This window comes from Oncorhynchus clarkii, chromosome 6, assembly GCF_045791955.1.
Source record: "Oncorhynchus clarkii lewisi isolate Uvic-CL-2024 chromosome 6, UVic_Ocla_1.0, whole genome shotgun sequence".
Lineage (NCBI taxonomy): Eukaryota > Metazoa > Chordata > Actinopteri > Salmoniformes > Salmonidae > Oncorhynchus > Oncorhynchus clarkii.
Window position 1 is genome coordinate 28,633,158 of NC_092152.1, and position 14,425 is coordinate 28,647,582.

Sequence of the window (14,425 nt, forward strand, 5' to 3'; positions counted from 1 at the left end):
TGTTTTCCATAGAACACAAAGCACATTTTCTAAGTCTTCATACTGTTTGTGTTTCGTGAAATCCATTGACTTGTCTCTGAAATAATTGACAATTCAACATGGCTTCAGCTGGTTGTCTCTTTGGCCATACTCTTTCTTAACCGTCTTGTCTGCACAGTATAGGCAACCATGGAGTAGAAACTTGAACTCCCTAATCTCTGATATTTCATTATTTGTTACAAAGTTGATAAAACCCTGACAACAGCCCGTCAGACCAGACATGGATAAAAAAATATACACTGAAAACTACACAGATGAGGTAATGTATATTTTACAATAGTTTTAGATGAGTCAAGAAATGAATAATGGAATTAATTGCAGAAACATAAAACAAAAAGGAGTTTTATTTTTTTTAATTGACAACCCAATTGTTATTTTCTGTCATGTGTGTATGCAAGGGGAGATAATTTGTTATGGGGATGGGAAGTCTTAATGACATACCTAGAAAATTGAGATGCATTTATTTATGAAGGCTGGTCCTGAATTTCAAGTTAGCAAGGCTGTACATTAAAAAAATTAGTTGTCCCATTTACATATTAATTGCAAGTCTCTAGTGATAAAATGAAATTGATTTCCCTTTAGGGGAAACTAGCCCTGATAGCAATTTACAGTATCTATACACAAAATGATGGTTAAGGCTAAGATTTTGTCAGAGGTGTCAGGCAAATGAAATGTAAAGAAATCCCTGATATCTGACAAATGGTTGTGAAAATGTTCTCCAGAGTGCAAAGCATGCCAAGCTGCCTATCATGACCTCCATTGAGAACCCATTGGACCAATGAGATCATTCAGTTTGTATCTCTTTGGATCAAACCATGATGTCATACTGAAAGAAACATTTGATGGATTGAGGCTGACTGCATACAAAACGGACAACTGGAAGACAGATTACAAAACGAAATAACCAAACAAAGCAATATATGGCGCAAAATCAAGCAAGCTGAAGAAATAAGTTTTGTCCAGTGGCATTACTCACTGCCTCAGTCTTTTTAAGAAATGGTTTGACTGCCAGATGATTGACTGTAGTCAGTGGATATTCAATTCGTTGCTGCTAAATTGTAGAACAATTGTGAAAAAGCAGTGTGTCAAAATCATAGCCTCATGACCAATTCTAAATGTAATTCATAATGACAGTATGCATCGGGCTCCTAAATCAAACCAGGCTACAGTATAGTGTAGACTAGACTACAACCTCTTTTCCACCCCAATCAACCTAAATGATCTTTCACTAAATCCATTAAGCGTTTCGATGACCAAATTTCTCATACCCCCCCCCCCCCATACTTTTTATTCCCTTTCCATGGCAACAGACAATTTATAGCTCAAGACAGATGCAGTCTAACTAGTCCAGCACCTCCACTGGATTATGTTTACATCAAATGTGATATTACTAATGCAAGATTAATCACAACGGTGGTCATTTTAGTGAAAAAAAAACTACAATCAAGCTTGCAGAATACTAGGTTACAAATGTATTGCCTATGTGCACTATTGTGGACCCTCTAAAAACAAAGATAAAGTTCCAATGATAAGAACAAAATCTCAAGACATGTGCTAAAACAAATATGCAGCTGGCATGACCCAGGTTACAGCTCATGTTAAGATGTAAAAGGCATGGGAAACATGTGAAACACCTAATGAAACTTCACAATAAACAAAAGATGAGTTCAAGTTACTCACTAAAACAAAACTACATGTTCATTCATAGATCTGCAACAGTTGTCATTAAAGAACGTATTTTCAAGCTCCCATCTAAATTAAAAAAGACTCCAGTTTTAACCAATGGCATATTCAAAGCAATAGCATGTATGAACAAAAACAGTTTGAAAACATTCACATCATTGTGTTGTACAGTAAAACAATCTGTGATAACGGCGAGAAGTTGAGTAGGGAAAGCTAATGAATGACCCATGTCAGATAAAGTCTCCAAAGACAACTTCTGGATTAAAGCAGCATGTCAGTGTGCAACACAGATCTGGTCATTTTCATCACATCACAGGTCACTACAGTGCCCTTTCAGACAGGTGAGTTCAATATATACCTGAGCTACTGTATTTGCAGGGTTGCACTAACGCCAGCCTCATGAACCATCCCAATCTCACAAGTTTACATTCTGTTACGCTATGCGTGTACTCAACTGTATGGCTGGGAGTAGTTAAACTCAAGAGATGAGCTTTACCAGGGTTTAAGTGCTACCTTACAGTAGGATTTTATGAAGTAAGATGCTAGCCCTGGATGGATCTAAGACAAGAAGCAGGGACATAGACGACACAGGTGAGAAACGTGGTAGAGGTTCCAGAACTTTCTCCCTGGTCTCTTGCCCATGAGCACAGATGCCAGTCCAACCCAGGGCAGCTTACCTTGATAGCACCTCTCCCCAGGCTCTCCAAGGACCACCTGTCACTGCATTTGGGACATTTCCAAATACATTGACGGATAAAATTAATTGGCTCAGGGGGATACAGAATGACTGTCTGAATCGTCTCACATTATGTCCGGGTGTGAGAGTTTGGGTAGAACCATCTCCAGAGTCTTAGTGAGCCATTGAACCACGCTGCTGCATATAGCCATGCACCTTTATGTGCTGAGCACTCCAACTCAATTGCACTTCTACGTCTGAGAGGAGGTTGTTACAATAATACAGCAAGGCCACAGAATACATAAACATACAGTAATACAAGACATTCAGAGGGGCAAAGAAAGTACCTTTGAAAGGAGTGCGAACCAAGCTGCTAACTAGTCCCCTCCAAATTCAAAACCCAATGTTTCAGCATTCAGTAGAATAACACAATGATATCATTATAATAACAAGTGATCATAAGAATATGAATAGTAACACTGATAATAATAGTCACAATAGAAGTAGTAATAGTTAAAGTCAGGGTGTGGTCTGGACTATGGGGAGGTTCCAGTATTCCATAAGGGAGTGCTTTCAGGAGTCCCTTAGGCCTTGCTCAGCTGATCCATACAAGTCATGAAGAATGGCACATGGCAGCAGCTCGGCACTTAGCAGCCAGGTTGCACTGTCCCTTATTTTATCGCTTCCTTCTCCAACCAGAGTGTGTAGTTATGTTTCCCCTCTTGTTCGTTTGCCTTGTGTTAATATTAAACATGTGTTTCTTCTTTTAGTGTTTTCATTTCACAGGCATTCTCACATTGCATACTTCTGTGTCCATTCTCTTGCTAGTCTGTTGTACCTGTAAAACAAAATTGAAGGTTTGCGCTATACCTGAAAAACAGAACTAGCACACTGGTATTCTAGACCTTCACCAGGGTTGACAAACATTGTTATCAAATGAAGGTCTATTGACCAAAATGTTGGCATTAAAATATACATTTAACTGTTTGAGGAGTAGGCCCTATTCAGGAATACCAGTATGCTGGAGTTTCAAAACAAAGGAATCAAACACTATGGCACACTCACTTTTCCCTGTCAGCTTTGTAGGTGTGTGCAATCTCTGGTACAAGAGGGTCATCTGGGTTCGGATCGCAAAGCAGAGAGCAGATTGACAAGAGAACTAAAAAAGAATTGACAAGAAAATCATCAAAATTCAATAACTACATCTGAAACCCCTCACCCTGCAGACCCCCACGCACACATGTCAATAAAATGTTTATTTTCAATATTTTATTATGCAAAAAGGAGGCCAAATGCTTCTGTAACAGCTCTTAACCATGCATTTTCTTTAGGGGAACTAAGAGCCTTTAATACATCTACACACAGCTTTCATCCATATTGCATCCATAAGCTGTTGTGTTGACCACCTCTTCACCGGAGAGACAAAGTGGCACATGATAACGATTTCCCTTCAAGTCTAAGAATAATATATTTACTATCTGACAACCATTTGAAGTAGAAAATAACAATGGATTGCTGAATTTGAACTAATTGTCTTGTACATTATACCATACACACCCATGTACGGTACATTCATGATACACACATCACAACTGCTGCTGCCAGACTTAGTATTATTACTAAATACTGCACAATTTAAACACTGGCCCTGCAAAAACCCCTTCCCAAAACACATATAAATATTAGATTATAAATTGTGCCTTCCTGTACTATACTTATGCAAAAAAAAAAAGTTATATTCTACTGAGCCATATACTTTATATTCGTATTCTTATCTTTTATTATTTCTTATTGTTGCATTGTCGAGAAGGAACCTGCAAGTAAACATTTTGTTGGATGGTGTATACCATGTGTATCCTTTACATTAAAATAATAAAACTTAAATACCTGGAGAGACATGGACTAGGTCAAACAATTGTTTCTTAAAATGGTAAGCCTTGTAAACAAACCAACTAAATGTGTAAGCCTACAGTTCTAAAATTAGCATGTTTGGAGAGATATGCCGTCTCTGTCCTTAAATCAATGCTAACATTTGAAAAGGTCCTATGCATTATATTTAAATATATTTTCCCTCATCATAATAAGTTATATTGAAGTAATCCCTGGAAATATTTCATTCCAACCTCATGTCAGATCCTATAGACTAGAGCTGGGCGATATGGACAGAAGTCCATGATAAATTGACAGAATTTTCACAATAACGATAAATTGAACAATACGTTTATAGTATGCATCGATATCAGTAAAATGTCTGAAATAATTGGTTTGATCGGTATCAATTTTCTATTCATCATCCCAGCTCTACTATAGACAAACATTCATAGGGGCTTACCTTTTGATACAGTGAGCGCAGGCGACCATTGAGATCTCAATATATCCAGACAAATGCTTCCATTACTGTTGATATTGGGGTGGTAGATCTTTGTCGTGAACGCAACCTGCAATTGAATTGAAACATTTTATCAACCAGCACATACTGCTAGCACTATGAATTGTTTCCTAATGTAAACTGATCTTATGTGCTTTTAAAACTCACCTTTGGTGGTTTGAAGGGGTAATCTGTAGGGAAGTGTATAGTCAAAAAGAACACCCCTCCCTGATAAGGACTGTCATTCTAAAAGAATAGAAGAAAAACATGTTTAGAAGGAGAAGAATACCCGTAAAAGCTTAATTGTTGCTAAGCTATATGTTAATAAGAGAAAAGGGAAATTAAATCACATACCGGACCCATTATTGTCGCCTGCCAGTGAAACACTAAATACAATTTCAAATGGGTTACAATTAATACAGAACAATGCAATGTCATAGCCTAGCCCATTGCATGGGTCCCACTCAAAAGTTACCTAAATGTATGTATAGTGTAGGTGTGCATTTCACACTACTGAATGTCTGGCACAGACTTTTTAAAAACATGACAAATATGTCCTTCATGTGATCAATATATAGGATTTATCCCATAGTTACTTACAATCATCTCCAACTGGTCCCGCTGAGCACTGTGCAGGCGGATCCCTCTGCAAATCTGTCAGTTCCTAAAGAGATTAACAATAACAGATCAATGACATTTTTGAGTCCACTTCTAGCTGACGTGGCAGATAAGGAAAAAAATTCTGTCATGGATATACCTGTCTCATATGTTACAGATATACAGTACCAGTCAAAGTATGGACACACATACTCATTCTAGGGTTTAGGGTTGCACATTTTGGGGAATATTCAGAGGTGGAAACTTTGTGGGATTTAACAGGAATACATGGGAATTAACAGAAATATATGCAAATGAATACCATTTAAATGTAGATGTTTTTTTGCATTGGATATACAGTGCCTTGCGAAAGTATTCGTCCCCCTTGAACTTTGCGACCTTTTGCCACATTTCAGGCTTCAAACATAAAGATATAAAACTGTATTTTTTTGTGAAAAATCAACAACAAGTGGGACACAATCATGAAGTGGAACGACATTTATTGGATATTTCAAACTTTTTTAACAAATCAAGATGTAACAGCCAAATTAACTATCAAAGCCTCTTCTCAAATTTGAAATTTAGGCTAACATGACCAATTACTATACAGGCCACGTCTGTACCATACTGTGAAGTGATGATAATGTTACACCCTACAAATGGTATTACTTTTATTACAGTGAGAATAGAGACAAAATTAAAACAGACCACTGTTTCAATTGTTCGCCAAATTCACAAAACTAATATCCCTACTAATGAAAAGTTTAATTACAGTGAGAATACAAACAAAATAAAAACAGCCCACTGCTGTTTCAATTGTTCACCAAAGTCACATATGTTAGCAGTTATGGTGTTTACTAGCAGTATACCATTTGAGTTTATATGGAATGACATCACTGTTATTGTTGTACAGCAATCAGTACACTAGTTAGTTAACTATTTATGCAAACGCTGTCCATTCTGTTATAAATACACTTGCTTGCCCCAGTGCCCCATTTGCCATTCCATATATGGCAACATTGACATTGGGGTTCAGTATTTGGCAACCTGCAAACAGCTGTCATATGTCACGCGTGCGCATTAGTTTCCAGCACACTCATTCATGATGGAGCAAAGATGGCAAAAGATAGCTACCGCTAGCTAGCATTAGCAACCTAGCCCCAAATTGTACTCTCACCGGGTTCGTCTGACAAATAAATGACTAGCTAACTAGTGATTAAAAAAATAACAAATACACGCAAAATGTAGTCATATTACTTGTACCCCAACCAAATGCAAGTGGTACAGGCCCCTTTGTATTATCTAACGTTAACTAGATGGGAGGACCGCTAACCTGCAAAAAAAAATACTGTCCTGCTAAGCTAACGTTAGCTAGCTAACAGCTTACTAGCATGCAATGCGTCAATTGCAAAGGGCCACCATTGGTTACTCGTCTTTGTCTATATGTGAAGTATTCAAGGGGAGCACAAATAAGTGTGTGTTACATGAAATGTGGAGAACTATAACGTTTCTGATTGTAAGCATAACTATTTAGTTGACTAACGTTTCCGTTAGTTGCAACGCAGGATGACAGGAAGAAATAAGCAAACAATAACAAACACTCACCTTTTGAATTCTTTTCAACGCCATTGCTCGTTTAATTAGATATGTCTCTCTAATACACTGGCACAGATAATTTGGGTTAAATTACGATGTTTTTCAAACCAGTTACTTTATGTATATAAATAATGTAACTAACGTGGGATCTTTCGAATATAACTAGTAGTTTCCACGGTACAAGGTTGGCTAGCTTTCTCATCCACTGAGGTATAATATAAGAACGTTCTCACCCCCTCTCTCCTTCCACTGCTGCTGGAGAGGAGTTCCGGAATATCGCGAGACGAGAAATGCATTGGACAGCTGACCCTAACCAGACAGGAAGAGGCGAAGCGAGAGGGATAACAGGGCCCAGATAGCATAATGTTAGCAGTGTAGTTAGGTTTATGTTTAAAATCACATTTTAAGAAGATACATTGTAGAAATATGCGTGTTTTATGACTTTGTGGCTGTAATAACTAGTGACGACCAGGCACAACGCCGATATAGTGTTTTTTTCTCAAGGTTGGCGGGATAAATACTTATATAGGTACACTCTTTACAACCTAATCATTACAAAACGTCTATTTGATCAAATAAGCTATTCAATGTTTTGTTAACCAAATTAAACACTCATTGACCTCCATACAAAAACGTAGGTACCTTTCGGTCTTACATTCTCCCGACTGCCGTTCCATTTTTGAAGACATTTATTTTCATGCTTAGAGTGGCCACTAAAGTATCTGATCAATTTAAAATATATTTGTGTCGTAAACAAATTTTTATACATTCTGAAATGAAATATCGGCTTGGGGCGTAAGATGTGGCCTTATAGCCATTTACAATCTATTAGGCCTATGCTTTTTGGCCTAGCTACCTATCTGACAATGAAGGCAGTTATTTTATAGACATGAGCATCGATTTATTGACTGCCCTTTTGTAAGTAAAGAAAATCTATATGCTTCTCATATTTTGGTTAATATTTATTCATATTTGATTTAGATCATGTTATCATTGTGTTTTAGCTGGATGAGAAGAACCAACATTTTTTGGTTTCTAAGTGGGTATCCTGTTTGGACCACAAAGATTTTCAACATGATTTACGGTTATTCCAAAAAGAGTCTGATCCTGCCAAGATGTGGTAGGTACAAGACATTACAATTCATTTTAATGGAGAGCTCAAACAAAATTACCATATTAAGCATACATTTACAGGGGCAATCTGCAACCATTTAGCACACAGCAGCACATACAAAACTTCATAAACTACATGTGAGCCTCTGACCACAAGATGTCCCTGTTTGACTTCAAGGATAAGCAGGGCCCACTGATCTAAGGGCCCTGCAGTAAACTCACTCAGCTGATGAATCATGCACACCATTATCAGAAGTATACTGATAGTGCTATTAAGAAGCTCCATAGCAGCTATATCAGTTTGTCAACAATATTTGTGTATATTTCAAAAGTATAGGGGTGCACTCTCACACAGTTTGACTGGGATGAGAAAAATATGTTTGGATCCCAAATTTGTGCAGGTAATTTTTCTGCAGAGTTTGCATAAACACCTTAGATTGATATTTTTTTTGCCATTTATAACCATGTAGTAGAATATATCTAAATTTCTTATTTTTCGGTGGCATCTATATTCTAGATGTATTCTATTATATTTCTTCAGCATGATACAAAACAACAGTTATGCAAGTTGTTAGGTTCTAAAGAAATGTATGAAACATTTAGCCAACAATAGGCTACACTACATAGTCCCGCACATTCATTAGCAGAAACTTTTAAATGTATACATTTGCTTTAAAATGGATTTTTCTATATAGCTTTGTCAAGTACAATGGTGATAGACCAAGGGATTGTTCAGTCAATATCCAATCATTGTAAAGGCGTATTCATCTGTGAGTCAGCTGCATCCTCCAATTTCTGCACAGCCTTGTCTTGCAAAGCTCTATGAGTTTCCCTTTATATGTCTTAAACAAAGGTGAAAAAAGAGCTCTCATTATTTTAGTGAGTATCTATGAATGGGTGGCAGTGTTCATCCTTCTTAAATGGCTGATTCAATGTCAGGTTGATGATCCCATCGTCAATGTGACACTGAGGACCATTTTCCTTTGGAAAGCTAGCGATTCCTTAAGATAATATCTATTGTTTGCTCATCTCTGCGCTCTCAATGACCTGCCTGTCCTCAGGGCCTGCCTATAATCAGATTCAGCCAGCCCAGCAGTAGAGGTAGCAGTTCAGGCCTTCTGCAGCAGGGGCCTTGTGTGCTGACTCTGCCTACTTGCTAAGAACATTCAGCATGGAGTTGTTTCCCCCACACTCTCTGTTGGCCTCAAGCCTAAGCTCGAAAAACTTCCCACAGTCATTCCACCACTGTCTCCCTCTTAGAAATTTAAATGTGCACTGTTTGGCTACTGTGGGCTTTAAACTTAGATCATCTGGGTGACTACCACTAGAGAGCCCTAACCCATCATACATCCTGCACCAATAGCAGATCTACATTCTTTAAAAAAACTTTTCTACAGTATCTAGAACCTAAAAGGTTTCTCTGACTGTCCCCATAGGGGAAACCCTTTGAATAACTATTTTTTGTTCCAGGTAGAACCCTTCCCACAAAGGGTTTTACATTTACAGTGGGGAGAACAAGTATTTGATGCACTGCCGATTTTGCAGGTTTTCCAAAGTATGTAGAGGTCTGTAATTTGTATCATAGGTACACTTCAACTGCGAGAAAAGGAATCTAAAACAAAAATCCAGAAAATCACATTGCATGATTTTTAAATGCATTTAACTCAAAAGGGTTCTACCTGGAACCAAAAAAGGGTTGTACTTGGAACCAAAAAGGGTTCTCCTATGGGGACAGCTGAAGAACCCTTTTGGATCCCTTTTTTCTAAGAGTCTAGGACGGTCTGTCAGGGTGATATGGATTTAAAAAATAACTTTCTTGGCAGAGAGCAAGTACAGTTTGCTTGTTTCTTGGGTAAACTATTACCAAGGGGTTAGGGAAATCCCCACCTATCCCTTGTAGTGGGGAGTTTTTAGTTACAACGTTGGTGCCCCCAGACCTAAAGTTATGTATGTGTCTTGGTGTGGATGCCCAGGGACAGGTATGATATGGGTAGGGTGGCGGGATGGCTGAACTCTCTCAACTGAAGACAATGTAATAAAGTGGTGTAATTTGAGAGCATGGCGGTGTCTGTTTATTATGACATGTCTCTCTCGGACCAAGAGTCAGATGATTCATCAGAGGATTGTCCCACTATCAGGAACGAAGGGTTCTTGTCATTTAATTTCTTATACCCAAGCTATATTTTAACATGTTCCTTTATTGAGTTAGTCTCCGCCAGAACCCCAAGCTAAATCTGCTGTAACAATGCACATAGGTTCACAATAATTTTCACAATAATTCCAAATAGGTCCTGCTTATGTCTGAATTATCCAATAAACGCTCAACCAATTAAAGTTGAGCTCAGCCTCTGAGAGCCCCTCGAGGTACTCTACCTTAACCAAGTCCATGGCTGTTCTCAGAGGTTCTTATATGGAACAAAGATCCATAATTCCTACTTACAGAGAGATATTTGTACACTCCCTGTATTAATGTTCTTGATTTGATTATACACTCTCAATTGTGTGCAGTCAATTCTCATGTTTGCAGCGAAGTCAGCATCTTTGGGCACAATCCCATCCTTCTTTGACTAGGCTATTGAAAAAGGGAATTATGTGCAGTGCAATCACTGATTCATGGTCAATTTCCTTGACTCTGATTTTATTTGGTTTGTCAACGTTTAGGTGGCAGATGATGGCCCATTGACCCAGTCTAAAGGAGGTCTGAATCAGCCCACAACTATTCCGCATGACAGTGTAAGCACTCGTGTGCATGATGTTTGCCACAACCTACCAATCCGACACACCAAATCCTTCTCAGATTGACTAAACCTCCCTGATCTATAAAGGTTCTGACAGGTAGACCAGACTGACTAGCAAGAGTTCCATGGGCACAGTTTTTCAAAAGTTACCTATCCAAATTGAATCTATCGGATAGGATTAAATGCATAGAAATATAATGATAGGACGGGTCTTTATTGAGCCTGGTTCTGACCTCAATAAACCACATGGACTCAGACCAGCAATCCACACAATAGTTATTTTTTTGACTAAGCAGATATATTAATAAAGACCATGGGACATCATACCACACATTACTGTGAAGTATGAAAATTACAAAACAATAGAACAAATATTTCCAAGGCATAGATAACAACTTTTGTGGCACTGTATATATTTTCATATATCCATTTTAATGGTGCAATATAAAAGTCTACAGAAGTTACTCCCTATCTTAGACAATGGAAATTCAGGACTAAGCATTAGCCTGCATTGGTTTGTTGTGTGAGGGGCATGTTCAAATCTTGTTATGATACAGTGGTGTAAACATTTATGGCCTCAGGGATGTACTCATTAAATGGCATTATTTGCTTTAACAGTTACCAGAATGAACTCTGCAGTGTTTAATTGGATTAATTGGTGAACAGTTGAGGGGGTGTCTCATTTAGAAGCAGGGGTCCTTGCCCAATAACGCCTAATTTATTTGTTTACCTGATTAACATAGTTAAAAGCCCATGATCCCAGACATGCCATTTATAGACATAACTCAGGGGTGAGACCCGCTATCTACCCCTGGTATTTTCATAGTTTCAGCGGGACCGCTCCCCCCTGTAGGAGTGGGGGTATATTATTTACTTTGGAGATTCCAATATGGACATTTCTTAAGAAGGCTTTTCATTAATTCTTGTGCTTACAAGTTCATAATTGGATCAATCAAAAGCATTCCGATAACTTTTTAAAGTAACACTTTCTTCCAACCACCTTTGTTTAATGAATCTATATTGCGTTCTACTGCACCCATATTGCACTACAATGTAAGACTTCTTATAACAAATCATAACAACTCATGGGCTTTTATAATATGGCAATGCATTACACATTGGTAGTTCAAAGTGTTACAAATGTGTAATGCAAAAAACAACTAGCCTACACACCATTTGCTTGAAATGTATAATCTATAACACCGTAACTGACTAATACAAAGTCAAGAAGGGGATGTGCAAAAGAGGAGATGGGCCAAGTCAAACAAGGCCATCAGAAACAATTTTAGCACCTTTTTGTTAAATAAGAGCCCATTGTCCTCTACAGGATTACATCAGCATGTTCATCAGGGAGACCATTGTAGCAACAATAAGAGCAGTCAGCCGCCCCACCCTCCCCGAAAATGATTTGACAGACCCTCATAGTCTCAGACAGACATGAGTACCCATCCCCCCCAAGGAGCTATGCCCTACACAGACCTCCTAGACATTGGATGAGGAGAGAGGGAGCCAAATCATCTCTATATACACTACCGTTGAAAAGTTTGGGGTCACTTACAAATGTCCTTGTTTTTTGAAGAAAAACAAATTTAATGTCCATTAAAATAACATAACATTTATCAGAAATACAGTGTAGACATTGTTAATGTTGTAAATGACTATTGTAGCTGGAAACGGCTAATTTTTTATGGAATATCTACATAGACGTACAGAGGCCCATTATCAGCAACCTTCACTCCTGTGTTCCAATGGCACGTTGTGTTAGCTAATCCAAGTTTATAATTTTAAAAGGCTAATTGATCATTAGAAAACCATTTAGCAAGTATGTTAGCACAGCTGAAAACTGTTGTGGTGATTAAAGAAGCAATAAAACTTGTCTTCTTTAGACTAGTTGAGTATCTGAGTATCTGAGAAATTAAGGCTATTCCATGCAAGAAATTGCCAAGAAACTGAAGATCTCGTACAACGCAGTGTACTACTCCCTTCACAGAACAGTGCAAACTGGCACTAACCAGAATAGAAAGAGGAGTGGGAGGCCCCGGTGAACAACTAAGCAAGAGGACAAGTACATTAGAATGTCTAGTTTGAGGAACAGACTCCTCACAAGTCCTCAACTGGCAACGTCAACAGTGGAGAGGCGACTCCGGGATGCTTGCCTTCTAGGCAGAGTTGCAAAGAAAAAGCCATATCACAGACTGGCCAATAAAAATAAAATATTAAGATAGTCAAAATAACACAGACACTGGACAAAGGAATTCTGCCTAGAAGGCCAGCATCACAGTCGTCTCTTCATTGTTGACGCTGAGACTGGTGTTTTGCGGGTACTATTTAATGAAGCTGTCAGTTGAGGACTTGTGAGGCGTCTGTATAAACTTGGATTGGCTAACACAACGTGCTGTTGGAACACAGGAGTGACAGTTGCTGATAATGGGCCTCTGTACGACTATGTAGATATTCCATTAAAAAATCTGCCATTTATAGCTACAATAGTCATTTACAACATTAACAATGTCTACACTGTATTTCTGATCAATTTTATGTTATTTTAATGGATATAAATGTGTTTTCATTTTAAAAAACAAGGACATTTCTAAGTGACCCCAAACTTTTGAACGGTAGTTAATGTTGATATTCAACCCACCACATGCAGACTTTGAGCATGTTGAGAAAGGAGGAAAACTTTAAACACACTCAACCATAGCCAGTGATCCTTGGGGGGTAAGCATTTTAGGGAGGAGCCTTGTACCCCCTGTGTCTGTCTTTCTGTCTGTCTTTAACTGCAAAGCTGACAACGTGCCTGCTGGAAAAGTTGTTTTACTACACTGCCATTGCTATGAGTAGTCTCCAGAGCCTTAGGTAAGGTATAGTCCTTTGCATTAACTAACACAGTTGTTGCTGTATCTGGAACCATCACAGCCTGAGCATTAGTAAATGCTTTCCAGCCGTTTGACTTCTGATGTCTTATTCAGGTTTTCATTTCGCTAAGCTTCCTTGAGAAACAAAGAAGGGATTTCCTCTCAAACAGACAGATGGTGGCAGTACCAAGTACTCCTGGTACTAGTCTAATCAGAAAAAGCATCAGTCAGAGATGTAAACGGTTGACTACCTGAGCCAACCCAGCCATGTGATAATTTAAAAAATCAGTAACATGAGACCAGAGTACATCTCATCTTCGTTTTCTCAGGCATGTTTTGGTGCTAGGCAGAAAGAAGGCGGTACTAGTACACTTTTCCGTGTGCTTATTGACACCATGCTGCCGCTCTCACCTTCCATTCTGAGAAGAAGATCTGTTTCTGAATACTACCACCACACAAGTGTGGAATTTGGAAGATTTGATTTACTTCTTTACTCGTATTTCCTATTGATGATGTTTATATTTTTTCAAAAGGGTGGACAGAATTTTTGATATATGTATTGGCCGTCGTATTCGTCAACTTATTCAAATGTAGTGCTTGGACAAATGTAGTTCTCAACTGGATATATTCTATATGAACCAGGGGGGTTGGTAAGAAAAGGCGCTTTATTTATCCACAAAGGAAGTACCCTCTCTATTGACTGTGTCCATGACAGAGGGCTTTTTATGTCTTGTTGAATAAAAACAACAAAAGATAGAAA

At 38.3% G+C, this 14,425-nt stretch overlaps 1 protein-coding gene across 1 annotated transcript; it reads right to left on the bottom strand.

The window, feature by feature from the left end:
- Nucleotides 1–365: 365 nt before the first annotated feature.
- On the bottom strand, nt 366–7,287 carry LOC139410920 (ubiquitin-conjugating enzyme E2 D4). The gene is made up of 7 exons (XM_071156586.1): nt 6,969–7,287; nt 5,367–5,430; nt 5,121–5,152; nt 4,935–5,012; nt 4,731–4,836; nt 3,464–3,557; nt 366–3,236 (listed from the first exon to the last, which is right to left on the bottom strand). Exons 1-7 carry the CDS (start codon nt 6,990–6,992, stop codon nt 3,191–3,193), a joined length of 444 nt encoding a protein of 147 aa, XP_071012687.1. The 5' UTR covers nt 6,993–7,287; the 3' UTR covers nt 366–3,190.
- Between the last annotated feature and the right edge of the window lie 7,138 nt (nt 7,288–14,425).

Coding starts and splice junctions, on each gene's coding strand:
- LOC139410920 (XM_071156586.1), bottom strand. CDS start 6,992: ATGGCGTTGAAAAGAATTCAAAAG. Junction 5,431..6,968: donor CGTTGAAAAGAATTCAAAAG/GTGAGTGTTTGT, acceptor TAATCTCTTTAG/GAACTGACAGATTTGCAGAG. Junction 5,153..5,366: donor GGGACCAGTTGGAGATGATT/GTAAGTAACTAT, acceptor AATTGTATTTAG/TGTTTCACTGGCAGGCGACA.